This window comes from Artibeus jamaicensis, unplaced genomic scaffold, assembly GCF_021234435.1.
Source record: "Artibeus jamaicensis isolate MK-2021 breed Jamaican fruit bat unplaced genomic scaffold, CSHL_Jam_final contig_466, whole genome shotgun sequence".
Taxonomy (NCBI): Eukaryota; Metazoa; Chordata; class Mammalia; order Chiroptera; family Phyllostomidae; genus Artibeus; species Artibeus jamaicensis.
In genome coordinates, this window is record NW_026521844.1 from 18,260,337 (window position 1) to 18,288,266 (window position 27,930).

The 27,930-nt window shown below is 40.0% G+C and overlaps 1 protein-coding gene across 1 annotated transcript in view; it reads left to right on the forward strand.

Moving 5' to 3' along the window:
- Nucleotides 1-27,930, forward strand: part of SLC9A9 (solute carrier family 9 member A9) — a 529,357-nt gene that overhangs the window by 115,008 nt on the left and 386,419 nt on the right. Inside the window, exon 5 of the mRNA XM_037153405.2 lies at nt 14,723-14,838. Coding sequence (XP_037009300.1) covers nt 14,723-14,838 — 116 coding nt within the window. The remainder of the gene's footprint in view (nt 1-14,722; nt 14,839-27,930) is intronic.

Below are 27,930 nucleotides of genomic sequence, written 5' to 3' on the forward strand. Positions count from 1 at the left end.
TCCTGTTTAGGGTCACCTGGGAAAGCAAAGCAGGCTGTTATGCAGTCTAAGGGGGTTAAATGAGTTTTGTGAATGCCTCCCTGTGCCTCCGGGAGGGCTGAAGTATAACGAGGATGACTTCATTTGTGCTGTGCGTCTGTAAGGACGCTGCTGTCAGTTTAGGAAGAGTGCTGCTTCATAAAATCAGTTCCGGTGATTTAGGTCCTGACAAACTTGTCTTTATTTTTACTTTGATAGCTGATGAAGTGCTAGAAAAGACTGTCAATTACAAAATTTTCTCTCTTGGGCTTGGCTTTTATTTTTTCTTCATATTATTATAGAATTACAAAGTGTTTGAGTTTTACATCACCATAAGAAGTCATTTAGTTCCAGCCCCCAAAATTCATTCACTTAAGTGTTCCACTATCCTTTTTATAGAATAATTAAAGATTGCATAAATTCGTCCAGAGAAAGAAACTCACTACCTCCCACCACAGTGTGCTTCCAGCTCATTCTTTGGACAGTTTTTCAATAGGTTGATCTGACTCACCCCCTTTTTTTCCTTGCTTTCTGGAAGAATACGGGTTTTTTAAAACATTTTTTGTTGTTGTCCAAGTACAGTTTTTTGCCTTTCTCCCCTACCCCTCCCCACCAGAAGCAACCTAAGTGCCCACCAGTAAATGAATGGCTCAAGAAGACAGATGAATACTTCCTCCTCTCTTCCCGTGACCGCCCTGCATCTGTGTGCTCTGAGTGCCACACTGCCCGCAGCCTTGTCTCTGCTGGCAAACCCAACTCCATGCCTCTCAGCATCTAACTTGCTTCTGCATCTTAGGAGATACTTTCCAAATGGGGTGTTCAAACGAGAAACTGAGATCTGGTCAGTGTGGAATATAGCACATTCATACCTCTCAAGGTGGGCACAGATACACTTCTGATGATCCAGGCCTCTTTCCCTTTGTTGACTATGTTGCTATAGATCTGCCTTCTCTTATTATTTCCTCTTGCCACTTCACTGGAACTTAGGAATTTTGTGATATTAGTTTGACTATTTTCCTTATGTGGGTGACTAAGCCTCTTAAGCTATTTGTGGCTTCCTGTCAAACTTGCCTTCACCATCTTCAGCTTAGCTAAGCACCTATAGATTCGCCCTTCAGGGGGACCTGGAATGGACATGGTGGCATTGACAGAGGTGGTCGGTCATGCTGACAACCCTGGATCCAGTGTGAAGAATCATTCAAATCCCATTACTCTTTCCAATGAGGTCTCAGCAACTTTTATAGTAAAATTAAATGAAAATGTACATTTCTATGTTGAAAACAACTTCTTAAAGGCTTCTCTTAACAGCTCCAAAGCTGAGCTTTTCAGAATTCACTGGTTCCCTGAGGGGACATTAATGCTAAATGAACTTCTGTGTTTTCCAACAAAGGTGAGAGCTAGAAGAGTTAAAGAGCCCCTTGCATCATTTAGCAGTGATTCTCTGGTAATAACATAAAACAGAACTATTATTACACCTATTTTATGAACAAGGAAACTAAGGAAAAGATGAGCTAGGTTAACTGCCAATGGTCAGAGGGCTACGAATCGGCAGAGACACCACACTAAATTGTAACTGTCTGCTATTTCTCTGCGGGCCAGGCAGAGTGCTCCTTACCCTTTTTTCCATTTTGTGCCAAGTCTATGGCCAAGTGTGGGGCAGAGAGTGGGCTCAGTGACAAATGGATGGCTTAGTGAATAACTCATTCCTTTCTTTTCCTTTGAAACTCGTATTTATAAAGAAGAAAGCACCATTCCTTCTATGTCAGGAGTGTCAAACTCATTTTCACCAGGGGCCACATTGGCCTCAAGGTTGCCTTCAAAAGGCCAAATGTGGTTTTAGGACTGTATAAATGTAACTACTCCTTAACAGCTAATCGAGAGCTTGGCAGTATTGAGAAACAAGATGCCAGGCTGGATAAAACAAGGTGGAGGGCCTTGTGTTTGCCACCTGTGTTCTATGTTGTGTCTTTGAAGATAAAATCACACTTGATAAGAGCATGTGCTTTATTCCCCAGAGGAATAGCATTCTCAAGTAATCAAATCATTAAATTTGGGCTCACTTATTTAGCATCCATGTGCAGATGGTGGTTACCATCAGGTTCTGACTTACAGGTGAATTAAAAGCCCATTCAATATAGGGACCTGAAGAACTGTCTACACTTCAGTTCAACTCCTAATAGTGTGAAGCCAGGGAATGGTGTCAAGTGTATAGGGGTTAGTAGATGGGAAACAGGGACATGTAATAAGAGGGAGTTATGCCAAATGTGTGCTGTCGTGTAGCCAAGATGACTTGTGAGATTGTCAGCAAAGTTTCTCCAGATTGGTTAGGCTGGCCCCATGTGTATCTAACCAGGGACTCTGGTCAGTTAATATTATGCCAGGGACACCAGAGAGTATCAAGATTGCACGACCCAAATGATCTGCTTAAATGGGTACTTGTTTGTGCTACTGAGGTGGTGAAGAGCTCAAAGCCCAGGATCTATAAGCGAGTATTTACTTTATGGGAATAAATATTTTATTGCTTTCTTATTCTCTAAAGCACTTGGTTTTTTTTCTGTGTTTCATTAGTGAGTAAACTTGTTATTCGAAAAAAGTGTCTGCTCTAAAAAGTGACTTGAAATATTACAAAAGAAATTCACTTTACAACTACAAAGGAATTTATAGAAATAGTTGTATTACCTGCATCCTAGGCAAAATAGGCCAGTCGAAACTCTCCATTCTAGATCAAAAAGTTTTCAAAATATATAGTACGGTTGAAAAATAAGAATCAGGGCAAGGAATTAATGTTTGGTTCCCATCACTCATTTTCATTGTATCATGTCACCAATAATGATATTCTAAAGCCATCAATCAAACAGTAAATAAAGTAACATTTCAATTTGGACTAAGTATGTTTTACACATCTAAATTATTTATGAGATTGCTACTTGCTGGAAAATTGACCTGATTGGTAGAAATTCAGAGAGTTAGTTGCATTTTCTTGCTTTTTTACCTTCTCTCTTGGCCGGCAGCTAGTTTTAGGGTCCCAGATGGCACAGCTGAAGAACATAATTGTGCTTTAGGGAACTTTTTGTGGGAATAATAAATTAGGGAAGTTATATTCAAATCCCAGGCTTTATTTCCTTTGCTGAAATTCCAATTTTGGTGAAATCACTTTAGGAGGAAATTGGCATTCTAGCCTTGGCTCTGATATCAGTTGGGTTTTGTATAATTTTGACTGAGCCATTAACCTGGATGGCTCATGGTTTCTATATGTTTTTTAAAGATTTTATTTATTTATAGAGAAAGGGGAAGGAAGGGGGAAAGGGAGAGAAACATCAATGTGTAGTTGCCCCTCATGCATGCCCCACTGAAAACCTGGCCTGCAACCGAGGCATGTGTCCTGACTTGGAATTGCACCAGCGACCCTTTGCTTCACAGGACAGCACTCAATCCACTGAGCCACCCAAGCCAGGGCTATATATTTTTAAATAGGGATTCTGGGTTGAATAGTTTTCAGTTTCCCCCCACCCCAATAAAAACAACTGATTTCAAACAATGCTTTGCACTTGAGGAAAAACGGGGGAGCAAACGCTGCAAGATGGTCAATAGGCCTCTAAGCTCCTTATAGCAATTACTTCACCTATGAAGGAGATTAATGTTTGATATTATGCACCTCGCAGGAAGGGTGAGTGCAAATGAGGGAATAATTATACTTTTGTTTTTGGAGGTGAAAAGTGGTGGCCAAGGGCCTACGTGTTCAGAGCAGCAGGCTCCTTTAGCTGTTTTAGCCTGGATGAATTTCATACTTTCAGATACTTTGTATAAGCTTTCTTACTTGTTGTGAATCAAAACTTACATGCATACGTAAGAGTACGTTATATATAATATATGTGTGTGCATGTATAGACACACACATACATACATATACATATGGATTTGTATTGCCGATCAGACCTTATGAGCTGATAATTCAGCCCAAAGCAAAGTTACCTGTTGTTTTATTTAACTGGCACAGTAGGCCTTTAACAAACATGTAACTTCTGCTAGTATTTAAAAATATTTAGAAAGAAAAGCATGATTAGTCCCTTTACCAGTTTTGAAGAGTCAGTAGGACTTTTCAGTGAGCAGTCTCAGATGTTATAAAACCCAAGGGATGGTGCAGCTCCTTTCCCGGGTCCAGAAAGGGTGGGCTCTCCACTTAGAAAAATGCCTCTGTGGAGCTCCAGGTCACAGCACAGTGGAGCTCTGTTGGACTGTATATTTTGGTGGGTGAGGCATTTTCCCACACCCTCTTCCTCTCCTCTTTTTAAAAATTTTCATATACAAGGAGCTCTAAATTGGAGCTGAGAGGTAATAGCACCTTGAATTTCCACATGCTTTTCAATAACCCTTGTCTGTCATCCACAAACCAGTGGGAAGACCAAGTCCCCAAGAAGTAGGCATTAGGTACTCACCCATAAGAGAAACTCAGGCAAGCTCCATTTGTGAATTCAAAGTGCTGCCCCCTTAAGAAATTTACCATCAGGACCAGGATGCACACAGTTGGATGAGGGGTTGTACTTGGTCAACATGGTCCTCATTTAGCCTCTCCTGCATGTAGCGTAGCTGGGAGCTGCAGCATTGGCACCATCTGGAAGTCATTAGAAACACAGGATTTCAGGCCCCACTCTGCATGTGCTGATTGCCAGGTGGTCTAGATTACTTATTCTGGATCCTGGCTGCATGCTGGTACAGTGAAAGAACTTTAAGAATACTAATGCTTGGACCTCACCTACAGAGGTTCTGATATACTTGGTCTGGGATATAGCCTGAGCATTATGATTTCCAAAGTTCCCTATGTGATTTTAATATGTAGCAAAATTTGAGAACCACTGAATTAGGATATATAGCAGTGTACACTGGAAGAAACCATCACACTGGATTATCTAATTTCCCTGTCCACATCTGGTTTGTTAGCACCTGCTTGTTTGGGTGGCTCATGTTACTTTTTCCTGTAGTGACCACCCGTGTTTTTCCTCCTCATATCACAACTCATGTCTGACCCCATCCATCTGCAAGATTCACCTCCCATGCCTTCTTCCCCCAGACCATGGTTTTCCCTTCCTCCTCTGAACCCTGTATCACTTTATCTTAGTCTCCTCCATGAACCTGTAACTTTTCACTTAATAGCTCATTTATCTACATACATTGCTTATCCCTTCACCCACTCAGTGATCTCCCAGAGGACAGAGCCATTTCTGATTTTCAGGATCTAGCAAGGCTGAGTAATGTGGATGTACAATGTGGATGGGAACAGAGAGGGCAGAAGGCAGAACAGCCCAGATGTGCTGTCTCTCTTCAAACTAGTCAGGTAAGATGGGCACACGAAGACTGCATGGGTGGAATTCCAGACCTGGAGGACATGTAGAAAAAAGGAAGACATGTAGGATGGCCAGAAAGTAGAGAGAGGTGAGGAGCTCAGATTTCTCAGAGAATGTGGGGAGTGGGTGGTGGGGACCGCACGCCTCCCAGGCTGCTAGTGCAGGCTGACAAGATTTGCCCACCAGGTTGTCATTTAGCATGGCTGGGTTCCAAACTGCCTCCAGCGTTCCTCCTGGGCGTCTCAAAAGTGGTGTCTCTCAGCCCTGAATGCGCCAGCAGCGTGCATATGAGCAGATATGCAATCAGGACGCCCAGTTCTGTTCTCACCTGCGTGCAGTTTCTCTTTCACTGTATCTCTGCCTCTTACCGCAGGTCAGCATTGCACCTGATGCCCATTCCACATTCACACCTGGGATTTAGATCACATTTCTCCCAAGAGTCTTGAGGTATTTTACAGAAGAGAAACTTGAATTCCTGGCAGTCACTGCACAGGTTGCAATGGGAGCAGGACTCAACAGAGTAGTGCAGGGGGTCCCGAGGCCTCCAAAGGAAGCCCAGGAAGGTGGTGAGTGGGCAACAGAGTATTTGGGAAAGGGACTCAATTTCATTCCAGGGACTCCAGGGGTCCCAAAGTCCCAGAACCATGGACTCCATCCATGGTTAAAAGCAATGCTTTTTATCACAATTTCCTCTCTGTAGTTCCCCCATCCCACCAAAAAAAATACAGTGGCTACTTCTAGGCCTAAAGGAAGCCAGATGTAGAGCTAGCTTAAAGGGAAAATCATGGAAGGCATGATGCTTTCCATATGCTTTTACAGCCAAATTAGTTGCTTAAAAAGAAGGTCTTCTGGGTCACACTCCTAAGCCTTGAAGAGTGGGCCCCATTGTGTAACCTGTCAGAGTCAGTCAAACAGGAACAAAGAATATGGTATTGGCTTTGTAAATTTGGGAAGCCAAGACAAAGACATCTTAAATTTTCTAAAAAGTGTTCAATAGCAAAAAAAAAAAAAATAGAAAGGAAACATGTTTAAACCTCAGTTCTATCATTTGTTGGGTTTCCTAGTTTATAAATAAGAATTATGATGGCTGCCCAACCGGGGTGTGTGTGTGTGTGTGTGTGTGTGTGTGTAGATTTAAAAATGTGTAAATGCATAACTTGGGGCCCAGCATAGAGTAGGTACTCACCAAATGTTCAGGTGTTTGTTCCCTCCCCTCTCCCCCCACATTTAGTCTTAGTAGAATCTCAGGGCCAGAGAGCCTCTACAGGACAGATAGAAACCTCGAGAAGAATCAAGGTTCTACGGAGGGTTGGATGCTAAGAGGAGAGCAGAAATCAGGGTCAAAGAAAATTGTGTGTGTAGTGTGCTTGTCTTGCTGTTGGCTGCTGCAAACAAAATTTTTGTGTGGTCAAATGCTCTGACACAGAATTTTACAACCTTGACACACACTTATGCCCCTGACAATGAACCCTCCCTTCATTGCTCCCCTCCTCCTGCCCCCACTCCACTTCCTAACTTTACCCTTTGGGATAGCATAATTGGATGCAAACTTCACCTTCTTCCAGAGCCTGTCTCCCTCCACCCTTTTCAGAGGAAAGAAGATGAAAGGCCAGCAAAATGCAGTCTTCAGAGTTCCTTGTACAAGATATCTGACATTGGAACAGGACAGGGGCTCACCTGTCACTATAGCCAAGCTGAGTGGGGCTTTACCAAATACCCATTTTTGAAATGCCCACAAGGCACCCTGGCTATTTGATCTGCTTCTTCTCCCAGCTCGATCTTCAGTGAAACAGAGGGAACAGACATGAGACTGGTGGGAAAAGTAGAATGGACCTAAAGGGTCATCTAGCATTATGAGATCTGAGTGCCTGCTTCAGCTATGACAGAGCCTACAGGCTTTCTGGGCTTCTCGGGCACTGAAGTGAGATCCCTAAGTGGGGCCACAGCTAAGTCTGGCCATACATTTCCCCCACATCTCTGCAGTGGGTGGCAGATGGCCGATGGTTCCCTGGATTACCAAAGGAAGGATTTTGTTTGTTTGTCCATTGGATTTTGTACTGATTCAAGAACAAACCACATTCAGTAGGAAAAAATTTGCATGCTGGAAAAATAAATCAGTAGTTGGAACACCTAACATAGAGACAGAATATTGCCAGCAATCTCCTTACTTGGATGTATATTTCAGGTTCAGCAGATTTGCCACCTTCTTCTCAAAAGCCTTGACTGAATCCCCAACTAAAGAGAGCTGCTTCCCCTCCAGGAAGTCCATGCTCTTGATCTGCACCTCTCCTAGGGCAACTAGCCCTTTCTATCACTTGTTCTGTTTATGTAGGTGACTTATCTCTCCTTCCTGAGGGTGGAAATCATGTCTAATTTATTTTTACATTTTTTGGTAAAGGCTTTTATGATAATAAATGTTAAAAATGGTGAGAAACAGTGACAAAAGAGGAACATCACTCCTTAGACACCTCCAGGAGCCCACAAATTTGTAGGCCCTTAGAGGCCCCTGTAATTCCACCCAAAGTCAGACTCACCACCTCATGCCATTCATCCTGACAAAGCAGAATTGTCAGTTTGGCACCCATTTGTGAGCCCCCATGAAATGTGAGTTTCAGCTTCTTCTTCATGTCTTTATGGGCTACTCAAGACTCACCTCAATCCTCTTTTTCTGTCTGGAGACAGAGCTGGCTCCTCTCACAGCCAAACTTAGAAAATTCGGGTATGTTGCCTACCTCAACTTCCTCATTTTTCTCAGGCTCTCCATCCATTCTAATCCTACTGTAGCCCTACACTTGAAATGACATGAAAATAAATGGCCCTCTTGGCCACATTCAACTATATTTATTATCATCTTCTTTCTGAAACATTTCTTTCCATTGACCCCCGTGACACTCTACTAGATTTCCACTCATGTATCTATGGACTGATTATTGGTATTCTCAGCTGTCTCATTGCCTCTTTCTCATGTTCAAATGCTGGAGTTCCCCAGTCCTCAGTCATGGGTCCTCTTCCACTGTGCATTCTCTTCAGACTTTCACCAACCCAACACTGCAATAGCACACACCACACTGTGTTTGCTCTCAAATCCATCTCCTGAACAAAGCTCTGGCTGGGATCCAAATTTGTATACCCAACAGTGTCATCAGCTCCTCAATGTCGACATTTCTAAAATTGACCTTGTGATCTCTCCTATAAAATAGAGTCTCCCTTTAATGGTCCCAGCTGGCAGAAGTGTGCACATGTGCACTGTATACTTCTCTACAGAGAAATTAATCATGGTATTAATGAAATAAAAAACACTATAAATTAGCTACTAAATGTCTGGTTATCTCAATAAAATGTTAGCTCCTTGAATTATGTGTATTGAAAATTATTTGTTGAATGAATGTGTTAATGAGCAAATTAATCAATGCATGCATGCATAGATCAATGAACTTGGCTAGCAGACCTTTCCAATCCCATTCAGAAATTCAGCTTTCTCATAGTAACAGAGAACAGATTGGTGGTTGCCAGAGACAGGGGGTTGGGTTAGTTCACATCCCTGTGAATCATTGTAATGGCTTGGCATCTCAGGGGTCACAGGGTGGAGCTAGTGGTGTTCTTCGGCTACTTTAGATTAAGATTTGGGTGTGAGGGTAGAGGGTTCAACACAGAGACAATGGCAGTCATCCCTCCAGACCTCACCCTGAAGCCACACAACTCAGTTTCTCCTTTTCTGTCTCTGGTGCCCCAGAGCTACTGTTTCTCTGCCAGAGCCCAGGGTGAGTGCCTGCGAGCAATCATTTGTGAGCAGGCCATTTAAGAAGATGCTTGGGTTTCTAGCGGGCTTCCATCTCTCTTGGACAGATGGAATCCTTGCTGATGTTTGTAGCTCGATGTTTTGTGGGCTCCTCTTCCTGGCACTGGCATGGGGGCCTTTGCAGCAGAGATACCCTTCCTGATTTTCAACAACCACATGTAGGTATGGGGTCAACCGAGTCTCTTCTCTGCCCCTCCTACAAGTCTCAACATTGCTTCTTCTTTATATTCTTAGTTGTAGAACTTCTGTTCAGCTAGTCTTCAAATGGTTCTCTAGGCTGATTGTTCTGTAACTTAGTTGTAATTTTGATGTGGTCCTGGGAAAAGGTGAGCACAATGTTCACCTCCTCTGCCATCTTGATCAGAGCTCCTTAATTTGTTCATTTTTTAGCCTCCTAGTTGTTATATTGGGTCAGCTAAAAAGTCTGTATGTTTTTTTCTGTAAAAAAAGACATATTTTTCATTTTTACCAATAACTTGATTAATTTGGATATTTTGGATATGTTGGCTATCTCCCACTTGGGATAATGTTCATTTTCTCAATTAATGGTTTAATTTGATTGCTATGAACTTCAACTGGTCTACCCAAACATGGAGCATAGTCCACTGAGAAATCTCCAGCACAAAACTTTGCAAACCACTTCTGACACATTTGATCAGTCACAGCACCTTCTCCATACACTGCACAAATCTTTTTTTGCATTTCACTTGCATTTTTACCTTTCTTAAAATAATAAAGCAAAATGTGCTTAAAATGTTACATATTTTCCATCTTCAATATTAAAATAACTACACGAAAATTCACCAATTTTGATGTTTTTGATGTTTTTTTAATGCATGTTGATATGACAGCTGTCACAATACAATCTAACAAAATAGTTTCAAATGAAGTTAAAAACAACTAGGCACTACTAGAACCATCCTATGGGAAAAAATCTAATGAACTTTTTGGCCAATTTAATAGTTATAACTAGTTTTTCTTAATAATAATGTAACAACAATGACAATAGCTACAATTTATAAGAGAGTACTTGGACATAGTAGATGGACACTAATTATTGGCTTATAATTATTAGTGATAATGACTATTGGTAACAATGACCATATTGATCTTGTACTGAACTGGGCTTTAAATATATGTATGGTCCGTCCAGAAGGTTTCCAGCCATGTAATAGAAAAATAGAGGCATTTATTGAAGATACAAGATATAAGAAACATTGTACATAGGACAATGACACTTAAGTCCCCTTCAAAGTAGGTACCTTAGGACCTCACACAGTTCTCTCAATCACCATCAGCCACCCCATCATATTTCCTGAATCTCACTGATAGTTTGCAATCTCTTCCCTTTCAAACATGATTTTAGTTTTGGGAAAAGCCAGAAGTATCTGGGCACCAAATATTGGCAGTAGGAGGTGTGAGTCACCTGGGTGATTTGATGTTTCACCAAAAATCTCTGCATAAGATGTGATACATGAATGGGCATGTTGTCATGATGAAGCTGCCAATCACAAGATGCCCATAGCTATGACCTTCTGAGTCATTGAAATAGTTTTTGCAGAGGAATATTCAAGCTTAACACAAAATTTGATGCAGATTAATTGCTCTACTCACTCAGTCATTTTGAATGTGATGGCCACACAGTACACATGCTTGGGCAACAGTGTGTATCACCCCCACTGACTAGTACAGGGAAGTTGTCATTGTTCATGCATGCACATTCCAGTCTGCTCTCCTTGGCTGCCAGGTTACACTGATGTTGCACAAACTGTTCTTGTTATATTAACAATGGCTATTATATATATATATATATATATATATATATATATATACACACATATATATACACACATGCATATTTACATTGCTTTGAGTTTTTCACTCATAAATAATAGTAATCAGAAATAATCTGAATAAACATCTTTTGGTTCATATTTGATTTTTTTGATATAACTTTACAGGAAATAATTAATTTCACTTACATCAATAGTATATGAAGCTTCTAGTATAACCTTGCCAAGCCTGGGTAGTATACTGCAGATATTTTTTATCTTACACAGTCTAATGGCTTCTACACAATATGAGGCAAGTCATTTTAATTCTAAGCCTCAGATTCCTAACCCATTAGGAATTCCTATAAAATTAACTAATGGGTATAAAATTCAGAAATGCAGTTACACGTCATAAAGTTTGTATTGATTCCAGAGTCTGTTGGAGCTCAATATTCCAGGAGTAGCTCAAATGAGAAAGGACTGGTGAAGTAGGGCTCACTCCAGTGGGGAGGGAGGGGTGCCTGACTGTCCCAGAGCATTTCCGTGGTAATGTGGCAGCTGTACAGAATGTCCCAGTATTGGTCAGACCTATCCCATTCAGAGAGTGAGGAGGGTGACTGATACGATTCAAATCTGTGATTATTGCTGTTGGTGTCTGTCTTGCTAAAATGCATGCAGGGATCTTGGGTGTGTGTGTGTGTGTGTGTGTGTGTGTTTACTGATGTATCTTAAGCACCTTGGGCTGAGTCTGACACCCAGGAGGGATTCAATAATAAATGTCTATTGAATGAACAAGCAAGCTGAGTCAAGCTGGCTGATGCCTGCCAAAAGGATGAGTATTCTGATAACCAGCAGGCACTCCCAGGATAAGTGTGAGTGAGTCGCTGTGATTGAGGCATCTTGCACTTGACTCTTTCTGGCAACCACTGCTATGTTCCGAGGCACAGTCTATCTTTCTTTTTAAAATATTTTTATTTTTTTATATTTTTAGTGTTGTCCAAGTACAGTTTTCTGCCTTTTTCCCCACCCCTCTCCACCACCTCAGCCCTTCCCACCTCCCTCCCCTGTTTCCATCACCCTTGTTATTGTCCATGTGTCCTTTATAATTGTTCCTGCAAACCATTCACGCTTTCTTCCCATTATCCCCTCCCCTCTCCCCTCTGGTTACTGTCAGCCTGCTCTTAATTTTTGTGTCTTTGGCTATACTTTGCTTGCTTGTTCTTTTTGTTGATTAGGTTCCTGTGAATGGAGAGATCATATGGTATTTGTCTTTCACCACCTGGCTTATTTCACTCAGCATAATGCTCTCCAGTTCCATCCATGCTGTCGCAAAGGGTAGGAGCTCCTTTCTTTCTGAAGGAGCCTTCTTTCTTTCTGCTGTGTATAATTCCATTGTGTAAATGTACCATAGTTTTTGGATCCATTCATTTACCGATGGGTCTTTCTGAGATGTTAATACCTTCAGCCAAGCGAAGGTTCAGTCTCTCCTACTACAATCCCCACTCTTCACAGAAATGTTGCACCTCTCTGTTCCAAACCGCTGTGGGTTGTCTCAATAAGTCAACTCACAGAGTAGTATTGTTTCCAACTTCTTAGGAATAACCCCTTGCTGCTCTTTTGTACTGCCTCCAGCCACCACCTCATGGGGCAGTTGTGAATATGTTCTATGAGGTAACATAATGTAAAATACATAGCTGTTCATCTAGGGAGTGTGGTGTGGTAGTTAAAAGCCTGGGCTCTAGAGTCAAATCCCCACAGTTTGCATCTGGGTGTCACGAGTTAATAGTAATTTGTCACCTTGAACAAGTTATCTGACTTCACTGTGTTCAGGTTTCTCATCTGTAAAATATAAATAGTATCTACTTTATAGGATGGATGTGTGGCTTAACTGAGTAAAAAATGTGAAGAAATAGAAATAGTAAGTAAATATTACCTATTTTGATCCTCATTATTACCAGGAATAATAATCCTTTGGAAAGTTTGCTATGTGCCAGAAAGCAAATGTTTATTATCTCAGACAGTCCTTAAAACAACCCCACGACTAACTATTCTTGTCATCCCCACCTCATGAATAAGGATATTGAAACTGAGAACATTTAGTAATGTCCTCAAATTCATGTAGCTAGTGAGTGGCCAAACCTGGTTTTAAATGAAAGTATATCTGAAATATTCTCTCACAGAGAAATTTTTCTTAACAGAATTAAAAATATCTGCACTTTCTTTGACATTATAATTTCTCATATCTAATTTCTAGCCTTTTGGGCCATGCTTGCAACCTTAGAACACTTTTAAGGAACTAACTTTACACGCATGTGAATATTAAAGCACTCTCCTGCAACTGAGGGTCTAGTTTCTAAAGCCTCTTACCATCACTCACAGTGATTTCACTGTAGTCTAGTTCACCAACCTCTGTGTGTCCTGTACAGAGGGTTTAGCAAAATCCATCAGTCAACTAAATAAATAAGTATGATTGAAAATCTACAGAGTGGCAAATAATGAACAAAACAGACAATTTGCATTCCATAGAGTAGGCTTAGTAAGCTTACAAACCTTATAATCTCACGAAAAAACAAAAACCAGCTTTCCTTGCAAGATCAAAAAGGAACCATTTCAGGATTCATTCTTAACAGCATGTTCAAGTGACAGGAGTTCTGACACTGCGGACGTGTCCTGACACCCACGGGAGTAGAGTCACATCTATCGTGAAGTTACTGGCTCACTGGGTGCCCTGCGAGTGGCCAACATCCTTCTCATTGCAATTGACAGCCTAGAAATTTAAACCCTTTCAGACACCCCTGGCAGGCAAAACAATGAAAACTGAAAGGCAATCTATTTAGCTATGTCAACCCAGGCACTGTATTTGTGAGCATGATTTGCTATGCTGTATTTGACAGATTATTTTTTATTTATTGTTGTTCAGCTACAGTTGTGGTGCCTTTTTCCCCATTGCCCTCCCCTACCCTGTCCTCCCCACTCCCACTGTCAGTCCCACTATTGTCTGTGCCCATTATTTTACATCCTTTTGATTTATCTCATTTTCCTGAAAACATACTATAAAATATCCTGTTACCCTTCTCCAGGTGAATGAGTTGTGTTCATAGACAAGAGATTTATTCTTTATTTTTTAATTATATTTTATTGATTATGATATAGTTGTCCTGATGTTTCCCCGTTGTCCCCCTCGCCAGCACCCCCACTCTCTCAGGCAGTCCCCGCACCATCATTCATGTCCAGGGGTCATGTGTATAAATGCTTTGGCTGCTCCATTTCCTTCCTTTATTTTACCTCCCCATGGCTATTCTGTAACTACTGATTTGTACTTCTTAATCCCCTCACCTCCTCACCCATTCTCCCCCTCCCCCTTCCATCTGGCAACCGTCTGGTAACTAACTTCTTTTGCTGCTTTTAAGAGTCTCTCTTTATCTTTAACCTTTGGCCTTTTAATTATGATGTGATAGACAAGAGATTTAGGTAGTGTACTAACAGCTAGCCTGGCCGGGAATTGACAGAATAGTATAATAATCAGGCATCCCCAACCTCCCTCCTCCCCATCTGTGGACCCCACTGGCATTGCTGCTTGAGCTCTGCCTCTCGTCCCCCACCTCCTCTGACCTCCCCGCCCCATCTGTGGAAAATTGTCTTCCATGAAACTGGTCCCTGGTGCGAAAAAGATTGCAGACCTCTTGGTGTATGATGCTTATCTGAGAAGCAGATTAAATGTTAACTATGATGGCATGGGTTTGCACAGGATTCAAGTTGATGTTTGAAGATCTTATTTTTCTCTTTAACAGGTTAATTATGTACGGCTTTGTGAAAGCGATGGTGAATGCTGGCCAGTTGAAAAATGGAGATTTCCATTTCACTGACTGTTTATTTTTTGGATCACTGATGTCAGCTACAGATCCAGGTAATTGCTCAAACAATATGTTTTCCTCTTTTTCAGAATCCAACATTTAAATTGAATGTTTCTCTAAACCATCATCTGAGTGTACGTAGTAATTTCTTACTCCTGTTCACTTGTAGTTGGCATATCTGTTAGCTATTACAAAAGAAAAAAGAGAGAAAATAAAAGAAAACAGGTGGATATTTTAATAGCTCTCAAAAAATAGATGTGAAAGCAACTTCAGCAGAGAAACATTCTTTAAAATTTATTATAGTTTGTTTCTAGTTTGCTATAGAATATATAACCATTTTGAATTACAGTCCTTAATTTTTCTAGCTTCTCTTCTTCCCAAAATCTATTGAATTAAATAGCAAAAGTTGTTTATTATGCAATTTTTTTCAAACATATTAAGAATATGGAGAATTCAAAAAAATTCTACTACCCTTCAGCAATTATCAAATACGGCCAATATTTTTATTCATGCCTACCTATATTTGTTTTTTTGTCATGGTCATCAATAATTTGTGCAGTAGTTTGTATGAATTAAAGCCCAAACAAGGACTGTACATTACAAATGATTGATATGACTATGGAGTCTTTGTTAATCTATATGTTCCCTTTCATCTTCTTTCCATCTAGTCATTTACTTGTTGGGAAAAACATGCAATTTATCTTGTGGTTGAATTGAATATTTGCTCCTGTGTCCTCTGCATTTCTTGTAAACTGGTTAAATCTGGAGACCAAATCGGATTTAGTTTGTTTATTTGTTTGTTTGTTTATTCACTTATTTATGGCAAGAACACATCCCGCATCCCGCATCCCCACAGCCTTGTGTTGGGAAGTGCACAGTGGTTAATGGCCTGGCCATCGGGCGGACCCACCACAGTGTTGAACTGACATTCTGACACAGACCCCCCAGAACACACCTGTGACGGAACGAGATGAGTGTGTCGCATGCTGTATCGAGAGAGGATGCTCTCGGGGGGCGTTAGAAAGAACGTTGCTATAGGACTTGGGCTTATGTCTGGTGACTTTTACAGAGGATTTAAGGAATTGGAACTTTGCTCTGGATTTGGTGCTCTCAGGAAGCAGAAGTAATTGGACATTGCAGTAATGGTTATCTAGAGGAGAGGAAGCCTGAGCTGAGCCCAAAGCTACAGTCAGTGACAAAGTTGCAGCCACTTAGAGCCAGGATAGGGGGAGGTTTGGTCAGTTTTGTGCTTTGGTAGTTTTAATCATTTGTGTTTCAGTGTGATTACACAGTAGGCTTGTTTTTGTCTTGATCCATCATGACCACTAATGACCTTGTCTGATGTTCTGTGAAGTTACATTCAGCAGGTGAACACCAAGGCCAAGCTGATGATATCACACCAGCTTCCCATTGTCGGGGGCAGCTTTCTCTTTCCCTTTCTTAGTATGGCCCTCTCACCAGCAGTATTGGCACCATGTGATGGTTTGTTACAAAGGTAGCATCTCAGACTCGGTGCCAGGCCTACTGAATCAGAATCCAGAATTTAACAATATCCCCAAGTGATTAATATTCACATAAAAGCTTGAGGAGCTCTACATTTGTAAAAAGATTTTACTTATTTACTTCTTAGAGAGAGGGGAAAGGAGGGAGAAAGAGAGGGAGAAAAACATCAATGTATGAGAAATACATTGATTGGGTTCCTCTTGCATGCCCCCAACTGGGGAACCAGCCCACAACCCAGGCCATGTGCCCTGACTGGGAATCAAACCTGTGACCTTTTGGTTCACAGGCCAGCACTCAATTTGCTGAGCCACAACAGTCAGGGTGAGAAGCTCTACGTTTTCAAGTTACTCATTTTAGCCAATGGCTTTAGTTCCCCATCAGTGGTTACTGCTTATTTGGGTACAGATTAAGGCTTACAAACTAGTGGTATGCTACTTCTGTCCTACCATTTCCATATATTAGCTGGGACTCTCCTATAAAGAAGCAGTTTTTGTGATCAACCATTTGCCTACCCATGATATTTGAACAAAAGAACAGGATAAATGATTGAGTCCTTCCCGTCATCTACTCATTTTCAAAATAATGAGTTTCCCTAGCACCCTCTAGATATAAGCAAGCAAATTTTATTAGGTATTATATCAACACTTGAGTTTTAACATAGCTGATATGTTTCAGTCTGTTGCTGTCATTTTTCTCCTCAGCGATCCCAGTTTCCCACAGCACTGACAACGGCACTGAGGCCCCTTCGGGTCTCTCCTGGGCCCTTCGGCCCTGACTCCGGGCGTCCTTCACAGGTCCCCGCTCTGTGGCGGGCTCCATGCTGCATACTCACCTGTGCATTTTCTCCACCCTGACTTACAGCCACCTCCCCAAGAAGCCTTGTTTTTTTTCTAAGTGGGAAATATGCCGGGATGGGTGAGAGCAGGTTTACAGTTGTGAGTATGCGAAACAGTTTATTCTTGTATTATACTTTATTCATTATTTCATCATTTTCCACATGAGCAACTCTGAACTTACTTTTGCCAGCTCTTGTATTCAGACAAATTTGGGCACTAGGGGTTTCCATTTTAACTGGACTGGTGATTGTCTCTAGATACTTCTGTTTTGAACAAGAAATAATATTATAAATTCACATTAATATTTTCAGTTCAAATTTACTTAACTGCCTTGAATTTTGGTTGCATTTTAATTTTGTTTGCATTCTAATTTTATTCTTCTTATTACATTGTTATAATTTCTTACTTGCTTAAATATATGTGTTCAAAATTATAATATACATCTTACTAAAAATACTACTAAAAACTGCTTAAGATTTCACTTTTTAAAAAACCTTTGGGTATATTCCACTAGGGAATAAAGTCACAAATTACCCTGTTTTAAGAGCTCTTAAAATAATTCCTCGGTGTGGTTAAGTTACAAGTCACTATGCAATAATGTTAATCTGTTTCATTTTGCTTTTACATTTTGTTTTAAAATTAAATTAAATATCTACAAAACCCCCAAATAAAAACCTTTGGAAAAAAAAAAGAAAAAATGTAGCTTCTATCCTGTTCCCTCCACCTTAATTTTTCAACCATTTTGGCTGGATTGTAGTTTACCCTTCTAATTTTTAAACCCAAATAAAGAAACATGTATGCACTCTATTCTACTTCACTTTACTGCTCTTAAACTTGAAGTATTTTGGAGAGTGCTCCATAGCAGTATACCAATGTAAAGACCTTTCTCCTTCTCTTACATAGCTGCGGACTACCCCATAGTTTGTCCAACCAGTCATCTGTTGATGGACATTTAGGTTCCTCCTTGTCTTTTATAATTATGAATGGTGTTGCAATTGATAGCTTTTCACATTTGCCAGTGTTTCTTTGAAATAGATTTCTGAACAGAGTAAGGGTAAATACATCTGTAATTTTCCTGAATGTCAATTCTCTCCACAAAGTCTGTGACACTTTGTGGTGTGACCAAGCACTCCTCTCGTTATAGGTGATGCTGGAAATTTGTTCCTATGCTGAGGGGACATGTTTATGGGAGGCCTTTTTCAGTAGGGCTGCGGTTCTTTTACTGTTCAAGTTTCAGAAGCTCTTAACATGTTAGGGATAGTAACCCTTTGTCTGGAATGTAAGTTACATGTATTTTTCCTAGTTTTTATCTGTTTTATTTTGCTTATATTATAGAGGACAGAAAAACTTCAATATATGAAAGGAAAGTGGGTCTCAGATTTGGAACTTCTGGTGTAGAGTAGAGAATCAGAGCCCCTGAGGGAGTGTAGGAATAGACTGCTCCCTCTCCAGTCTGGCTAGGCCACTGAGTCATCGGTGGGTGATTTTACGTCCCACTCTCACACACCAGGGACATGCAGGAGTCCCTTGGCAGCCACAAGAACATGGACTCAGGAGAAAATATTTTCAAACATATCAGCAATTGTTAGTCAGGGTTCTTTTCTGCATGTACGGCATTTTGCACGTTATGGTCAGGTCCCATCACAGGTCACTTTTGCACCAATCTGCATGTTGAAAGCATTGCACCTGTTGTCCCTGCTCCCAGTGCTAAAGACCAAGTCCGTTGTGTTCCACTGTGAGGCAGCCACTCCAAACTGAACTGTGTTCAAGCTTGTTCCTTCTTTAGCTGCTGATATCCTTCATTAGAGGTTATGTTTACTTGACATGAACATTGATTGAGATAGAAAAAAATTACAACTCAGTAAGATGGTTATTTATCTACATTCTGTCAAGCAGCTGAACTTAAATAGAATTTTTTAAAGTACAGAATGGACTCGCAGCCATAAAGAGAATCCTGGGAGCCAAGTCCAATTTCCAAATCTGGCACAGACCAGCAGTGCACCTCTGGGCACCACTTAGCCTCTCTAGATTTTATGAGTTCTTGGAAGTGCAAGATATTTGATCTCGACTCTTCCAACCCCTTCACTTTACAGATGAAGAAACTGACTTTTCAACCCAGAGCCTTTCAGCCAGACATTCTGGGGCTCTAACCTCAACTCAGCAGATGTTAAGAGATGGTCTCACACAGTAGAGAACCACACATGGATGAAACTACTTAGCTCCCTTCATTTGCAGGGACCTAACTGCTATATTGAAACACACTGAATCTACTCCCTGCTACTTTGCTGCAATTTAAGGTCTTCCACAACCTTAAAACACCTAGTTAATCTTATCCAACAATTATTCACTTATTGCCTAAATTATTGTGACTCACTAATTTATAAAAGAGAACCTATGCTCTTGAGGTCTGCTTTTTCTGGGTGTTCTTTAAATTGATTCTTCGTTCCCATTTAGCTACTTAGATAATCTTAAGTAGGTGTTTTTAGCTATTTGTATTTTTCTTACACATTTAGACTTTTTTAAATTTAATTATTTTTCAAGTACAGTTTCCTGTCTTTTACTCCCATCCCAGCCCATCTCCCCCTCATGGTCCCCACCTCCCTCCCATTTCCACCCCCCTTAGTTGTTGTCCCTGTGTCCTTTATACTAGTTCCTGTGAATCCTTCCCCTTTTTTCCCTGAAATTCCCTCCCCTCTCCCCTCTGGTCGCTGTCCCCCTGCTTCCTGCACATTTCAGCCTCTCCTCAGCCAATTTTCAGTTTAGCAGCAGTTGGGATGGTTGACTATTACTTGATTGATTTCATATCTTTCTTTTTCGCTGATGAAAATCTTGCTAACGAGGTAAAGGTCATCAGCATCAGTTAGCAGGGAGTGGATACCTGAAGGCTGAGCCCCCAAGGAAACCATGCATAATAAATGGGAGGGGGGAAGGGAGAAGAGCTTAGAGGGTTTGATCGATGAGCCAGCTCATCTTCAGGTGTTTTTAGACAAGGGAAGGTAAGGAGGAGCATGAGGGACTGGAGGGAAAAGATGAACAAAATGGCAATGCAGCAAAGGCCTAACTACAGAAATAGATGCTTTAGTTAACATCCCTCGTTTTACAAATGGCCAAAGGCCACTGGGGATCCCTCTGACTTCAGGCTACCCCTGTCTCTGTCATAGTTGGCTTGGATCCTGGTTTGATAAATTTAGACCAAGGTAATGATTTATAGTAGTAAGTCTGAAATGTCCCTTTCGATGGGATAGATGAGATAGAGAGGTCTTTCTGGTGTGTAAAGATAAATGGGAAGGCCAGGGTCATGGTGTCTGTTCCTCAAACACACCGGTCTTGTTGCTGCCCTGGAGCATTGCAGCTCTAGTTCCCCTTCCCTCGCCTTCCTCTGGTCTTTGGTCAAAGTCATCTCAAAGAGACCTTCCCTAATCATGCTATCCAAAATTGCACCCCACCTCCCACTGCACAGTCACCCCCATATCACTGTGCTTCTCATCCCCTTTCCTCATTCTTTGTCCCTATGAAGGAAAAGCTTTTCTTTCTGTTTTTACTTTTCTGCCCTCCCCCATCTGTTCACACTCATATTTCTAGTATCTAGAACAGTAGGTTCTCAATAAATATTGTTAAATTTGTAAATTAATAGATTTGCGGAAGAAACTGCCAGAGCAAAGCATGGTGCGTGAAAGGAGGTCTCTTTTCAACTCCCAAACGTGAAGCCGTGGAGTCCCCTCATCACCCTCAGTGATAGGGAGTTTCACAGCCCCAGGAGGGCAGCGACTGGAGTTGAGTGGAACTCCCTGCACATGGCTGAACTTCCAGTACACGGCCGCGTGGCAGTGCTGGGTCTTGTCCTCTGAAAAAGATGTGTTCAGCTCCAACAAGATATGTACTTTTCTTCTTGTCCATGCAGCCAATATTTCTTTCTTCCTGTTCACAAGGTGGGCAGTGGCTTAACGTTGTCCAGAGAGTGTCGAGCCATGGATTATAGACTTGCAGAAGCAGTTATAGTATGCAGTGTGGCTTTTTAAAGTTTTTCGGGTTGAGGATGTTCAAAATAGGAGCTTCCTTCTGGAAAAGGAAGAACTCAGCACATTACATTAAGTATTAATCACCCAGAAGATCTTATAAACTCATCGTGGTATTTACAGAACTGACATTTCCTGCAAGGTCTCCAGGAAGCTACTCATTCGAGCACACGTGGGCTTTGCATTTTCTCACTTCATCTATTTCCCTGTATCTTATTTGGATTAAAATGTCTTCATTTTATATGACGCAGCTGCATTAAGGCTCAAATACAGCTGCACTATTTGAACTCTAGAAGTGTTAGTTCACTATTTAAAACTAGAAAATAAGACTTGATTCATAGACTTGTGCTATTTTCTATCAAGAAAATTAGTACAGGTTGTCCTGATTTCAGTAACCTGACACAGGGCTCCCTGGACTGTTGCCCTGTCCAGCACCGTGGTTACAGTCACATGTGGTTGCTTTAAATGTGGCCAGGCCAGAGCGGTGGGCTGTAAGTATGAAAGACACCCTAGATTTCAAGGACTTAATATGAAAAAATATATATCTTATTGATAATTTTATATTGATTATATTTTGAAGTTGTACTATTTATTTAATGTTGAGTTAAATAAAATTCACTGTTAAAAATTCTACCTTTTTCTTTTTTACTTTTTAAATGTGGTTACTGGAAAATTTTAAATTATGTATGTGGCTTTTATTATGTTTTTTTTGGATAATGCTGCTATAGAGCAATATAGATCTGGAAGTGCTGTAAGGAAAAATATGATCATTTTTCCCAGCTGTACTGAGGGATTATCGTTCTACAGCATAGGGGCCTTTAAGTTGTGCAGTGTGATGATTTGACATGCCTACATGTTGTGCAATGATTACCATAATAAGTTAGTTAACACCTCTAAACTGCACATAATTATCTATCTTTAGTGGGTAAAATAATGCAGGTACAAGGTCTACTCTCTTACTGACCTCCAAGTACATAATAAAGTACTATTAACTATGTTTACCAAGCTACATGTTGGATCCCCAGAACTTATTCGTCTTACAGCTGGAAACTTATGACTGACATCTCCCCGCTTCCCCCACACCCAGTCCCTGGCAACCATCCTTCTGCTCTTTACTTCTGTGAGTTAGCCTTTTGAGGTTTTCACACAAAAATATGATCCTTAATGGAAACACCACAACAACTTAAAACTGAGAAAAATTAAGCACCAATACAATGCACTACACAGTTAATGACATTTGGTGAAATATAAGCACTTTATTTTGCAATCAGAAACTATGTCTGAAATTTCTTTCTAAAGTCTTTTTTCACAGTCTTATATTTTTGCTCCAACACGTAATTACCCATAAACTAATTTATACTCATGCTTCAAAAGCAAAGAGAAACAAGAGTGAATATCTGTATGACTTAAATATCATACATGTGTCAATCAAAACTCTAACTACTGCAGCCTCTGACTAGAGAAGCAGATTCAATAAACTCCTGTACAAGTGTCTCAGTTGTGTGGTTTGCCACAGTAGGACACAAATAACAAGTTCTTAAAACCTGGTAATTGTAGAGCTGGGTTGTTTTTTAATGCACATTACTGTATTGTTTTATAAAGCTTGTTAGAAATCTGAGAAAGTGGACATTTGTTTTATGGTAGCCCTGTTTCAAAGGATGTTGGTGCATTTAATATCCCTAAATTGGGTAGACTCAATATAGGAAATAAACATTTACCCAAAAGTAATAAATACAGACTTGTGTAGTCAGTTGAGATAATATTTTCAGCTCACAATTATTTTCACTAAGTTTAGAATTTAAAAATCTAGTTGATGTAAATTATTAATTTCATTCTCCAATTAAACAAATCAAAATATACATAGTGCTTAATAGAATTTCTTTATCATTATTAACATTAAATAATATTTAATGACTGTGTCTAAGAAAGCATTTGTAGATGTCTCAAGAATACTAAAGGCCCATTGATGGCATAGTAAATATTTATTGAGGAAGTAGAATAGTCATTGAATATTGGGGGGGAACAGTGCCCATCATGTGGGGTAATCTTGTGTTTAAATCCTCATTCTTCCCAACCCATTTGAGCCTCAGTTTCTTGATCTCTAAAATTAGGTTAATAATATTTATTTTGGAGTTTCTTTATAAGAATTAGATACTCTCCTGTTCTTTTTAATTATTCTATTGTTATTTTCTGCTGTTCTAAGATGAGGCTGCTATTTTACCACCAGCAAGGGAAGCATGCGCATTTTCGCTTGTTTTCCCGGAACAGGGCGGGGTCTCCTGAATTTACTCACTTGCTTAGTGGAATGCTCTTGCCTCGTTTGAGTTGGAAATGTAATATATGCAAAGTAGTAATTTTGCTTTGGATAAAACACAAATACACTTATTATTTATTTATTTATTTATTATATTTCGTTTCATCAGTGGAAGATTTTGTAAAAGCAAACGTCAGACAGTCCCTTTTTATTTCTATGTATTTTTGTATGCATCTTTATAATTATGGACATTATTCTTATGGAACCATAAAGCCATTATTAAGCCAGCCAAACTTTACACAATTCATTGGTATCATCTAATGCTCATTCCACATTCAGATTTCTCTGTTTTTGACTTTTTTATAAACAAAGTTCACACGTGACAATTAGTTGTTATGTCTGTTTTAGTGCAGAGCCATGTTCCCTCTCACCTTTTCTTTCTGTGCTCTTGACTTGTTGAGGAAGTGTGGTCAGTCTACTTCGTCTGTTTACCTGTGGTACCATTTCATTGTTCCTGTATCCTCATAGTTTTGTAGGTGCCCGTTATCTCAAAAAGTCTTGATTAGGTTCAGGTTCACCTCTTTGTGCAAAAATATTGCATGTAGGACGATTTCTAGACCAAGTTGTGTCACATGTACCATATGCCTCAGAAGTCATATGTTGTCTGCGTGTTGACTTTCAGTTATGCTGAGTGTGCTCAGCGGTTCAGGTGGTGACAGCATGGTGCCTCCTTGTGAATGTCCCCACGAAACATTGACGCTTATTGTCTGAACCTGTCGGTTTTATTAAGATTGACAAAGTGGAACACATACTGTAAAAAAATGAAACTGGATCACTCCCTTATACCATATACAAAAATAAACTGAAGATAAATTAAAGACCTAAATGTAAGTCCTTAAACCATACAACACCCAGAACAAAGCCCAGGTAATAAACTATTCGGCATCAGCTCTAATAGTATCCTTTCAGGTATGTGCCCTTGAGCCAAAGGAAACAAAAGTGAAGATACACAAATGGCACTTCATAGACTAAAAAAATCTGCCCAACAAAGCAAGCTACTCGACTAAATGAAAAAAGACACCTGTTGAATGGAGAAAGACATTCAGGGGGATATATCTGGTAAGAGGTTGCTATCCAAAAAACATTAAGGGATTTACACAAAGCAAAAACAAGGAAAGAGACAATCGGATCAAAAAATGGGAAGAAGCCCTGGCTGGTGTAGCTCAGTGGATTGAGCACGGGCTGCAAACCAAAGGGTTGCCAGTTCAATTATCAGTCAGGGCACATGCCTGGGTTGCAGGCCAGGTCCCCAGTGGGGGCCATGTATAAGGCAACCACACACTAATGTTTCTCTAACTCTCTCCCTCCCTTTCCTGTCTAAAAATAAATAAAATCTTTAAAAAATTTTTTTAAATGGGAAGAGGACATGAAAAGATATTTCTCCAAAGAGGACATACAGATGGCCAACAGATACGTGAAAAGATGCTCAACATCACTAGTCATCAAAGAAATTCAAATTAAAATCACCATGAGATACCACTACCATCAAAAAGGGAACAAATACTTGTTGGCAAAGATATGAAGAAAAGGGAAACCTTTTGAACTGTTGCTGGAAATGCAGGCTGGTGCAGCCATTATGCAAAACAATATGGAGGTTCTGCAAAAAAGTGAAAATAGAACTACCATATAACTCAGTGATTCCACTCCTGGGTATTTATCTGAAGAAATTGAAAACATTAATTAGAAAAATATATGCATCCTTATATTTTTTGCAATATATTTTTGCTATATTTTTTGTAAAAATATTGCAGCATTATTTATAATAGCCAAGATATTAAAGCAACCTAGGTGTGCATTAATCCAAAAATGGATAAAGATGTAATACATATGTATACACACATGCACATGTGTATATACATATGTATGCATATATGCATACACATAAATGCATACTATTACTTACCAATGTAAAAAGAAATCCTGCCATTTGAGGAAAAATGGATGGACCTAAAGGATATTATACTAAACGGAAAAAACTCAGACAAAGAAAGAGGTATATTGGGCACTTTACAAAATCAAGACAAACGACCAAACAAAGCAAAAGAAAGAACTGACTCAGAGAAACAAAGGTCAAAGTGATGGAGCGATGATATCTTTGCACAGTGACAAGTGGGCACTAGATTTAGTGTGGAGATCACATCAAGAGATGTAAATGTTGAGTCACTATTTTGTACACTAGAAACAAATATAATGTTTTATGCCCAATATGCTTTATTTTAAAAAGTAGCATTCCTTCGGTACCTGCCCAAGACTTTTTTCTTCAAGTAGTTTAGGACAAAAATAAAGCAGAAGATATTTTTTAAAAAAAGATCAACAAATGGTGATTTCTTTCCTAATTATATTATTTTTCCAAATTATTAGGTAGAATTATTTTTACAGTAAAATATATACTATTATTTTAAAACACTCCTTATATCATCTAAAAGGAAAATTTAGATGTTATCAGGATACTTGGTCAAATAAAGAAGCTATAAACAAATCTCTACTTTATTTATTTACTTACCTAATTTTAAATCCTCACCTGAGGATATGTTTATTGACTTAGAGAGAGTGGACCAGAGAGAGAGGAGCAGAGAGAAAGAGAGACAGACAGACAGACAGACAGACAGAGACAGTGATGTGAGAGGGCAACATCAGTCGGTTGCCTCCTGTATGCACCCTAACCAGGGATAGAACCAGCAACCTAGTTAATGTGCTGTGACTTGGAATTGAACCCACAACCTTCTAGTGCAGGGCACAGCACTCCAACTAACTGAACCACCAGTCTAAGGCAAAAAAAAAATTGTATTTAAAACATAACTCCAATTGCTTCATCATACCTGAAATATTAACAATAATACTTTGTGATAGGCAAAATAATGGCCCTCCAAAGGTGCCATGCCCTACTATGCAGAACCTGCGAAAATGTTCCCTTACATTTCAATAAGGGCTTTGCAAATGTTAAGTTAAGGACCTTGCAGTGTGGGTATCTCTCTATATTATCTGGGGGTGCTTAATCTTATACCATGGGGCCTAAAAGTTGAGAACTTTTTCGGGCTGTGATCAAGGAAAGATGTGATTATGAACAAAAGACACAGAGAGTTATCATTTTGTTGACTTGACGATGGTGGAAAGTGACCTTGAACCAGAATGTGTGGATGCTGTTCCACAAGCCAGAAAGGACAAGGAAACTGCTTCTCTTCTAGAGCCTCCAGAGAGGAATTCAGCCCTGCTCTAACCTTGACTTTGTCCCAGTGAGACTCATATCAGATCTCTGACTCACAACATTTGTGTCGTTTTGATCCACTTAGTTTGTGCTAATCTGTTATAACAACAATAGGAAACTAATATAATTTTAAATGTTATCAAATATAGTTAAATTGTCTCATAAAAATTTTTATAGCTCCTCTATTCGACCAAGAGCCAAATGATGTCTTGAATATTGTTCTTAGATGATAGAAGGAGTGATTTAAAATAATAAAATTGTATGATTATTTTTTGCAAAAAGGGACTTTGAAGACTTTGAATCATTTAAGCTAACACCTTTATTTTACACCCCCTCCCCCACAAAAAAAGCCAACTGAGGTTCGTGGGTTAATAAATGAAACAGAGATGATTCAACCTGGCTTGTCCCCTGCCATCTGATTTTAGGATAGGTGCCTATGAACCACTAAGCGCTGGTGCAGCCTGGACCTGCAGTCCACAGGGAAGTCATGGGCACTGAGCTCTCCCTGCCATGAGTAGCATGAGCAAGCACCTACACACCAGCTTCAGGGATGTGTGTAAATGGAGACCAGAATGCTATGAATCCTCGATAAATGTTTGCGTCATAGAAATCTGCAGATCCTGATGATGGGTAGGTTGACCTGCTTGACCTTCTGGGGCTGCTGCTCCTGTACCACCTGCTGTGCCACCCCCTGCAGTGAACAGCAACCTAAAACAGCCTGCCTTCTTTCTGGAGTGTTTCATGGCTTTTGTGGGTGTGTGGGAGCTGTCTTTGATAGCTCCAATTCCTTTTTTCTCCCTACACTTTCTGTTAGGATTTAGGGGATGAAGCCAGTAGCCTACGTCAGCTCACCATCTTGCTGATGGGAAGAATGCTACTTTTCCCCAAATTAACATAAAAAATTAATGAAATGTCCATGAAAGCCTAACACTTTTAAAAAGATGGAGCCAGATAAAAGTACCTTAAGGTTTATAAGCTAGAATATAAGCAGGAGGGGAACTGCTTAATCAGATATAAAAATATACTATTAAACCATTAGAAACAAATCGATAAGGTATTGACCTAGGACTAATGAAACCAGTGGAAAAGAATAGAGGAACAGGAAACAGAATCCAGGATAAATGAGAATTTGACAGAGGTGGTATTTCAATTCATTGGGAGAGGGACGCTTTATTTAACAAATGGTATTTGCACAATTGCCAGGCTATCCATTTAGAAGATGATAAAATTGCAAACTTATCTAATATATACATATATATAAATATATATGC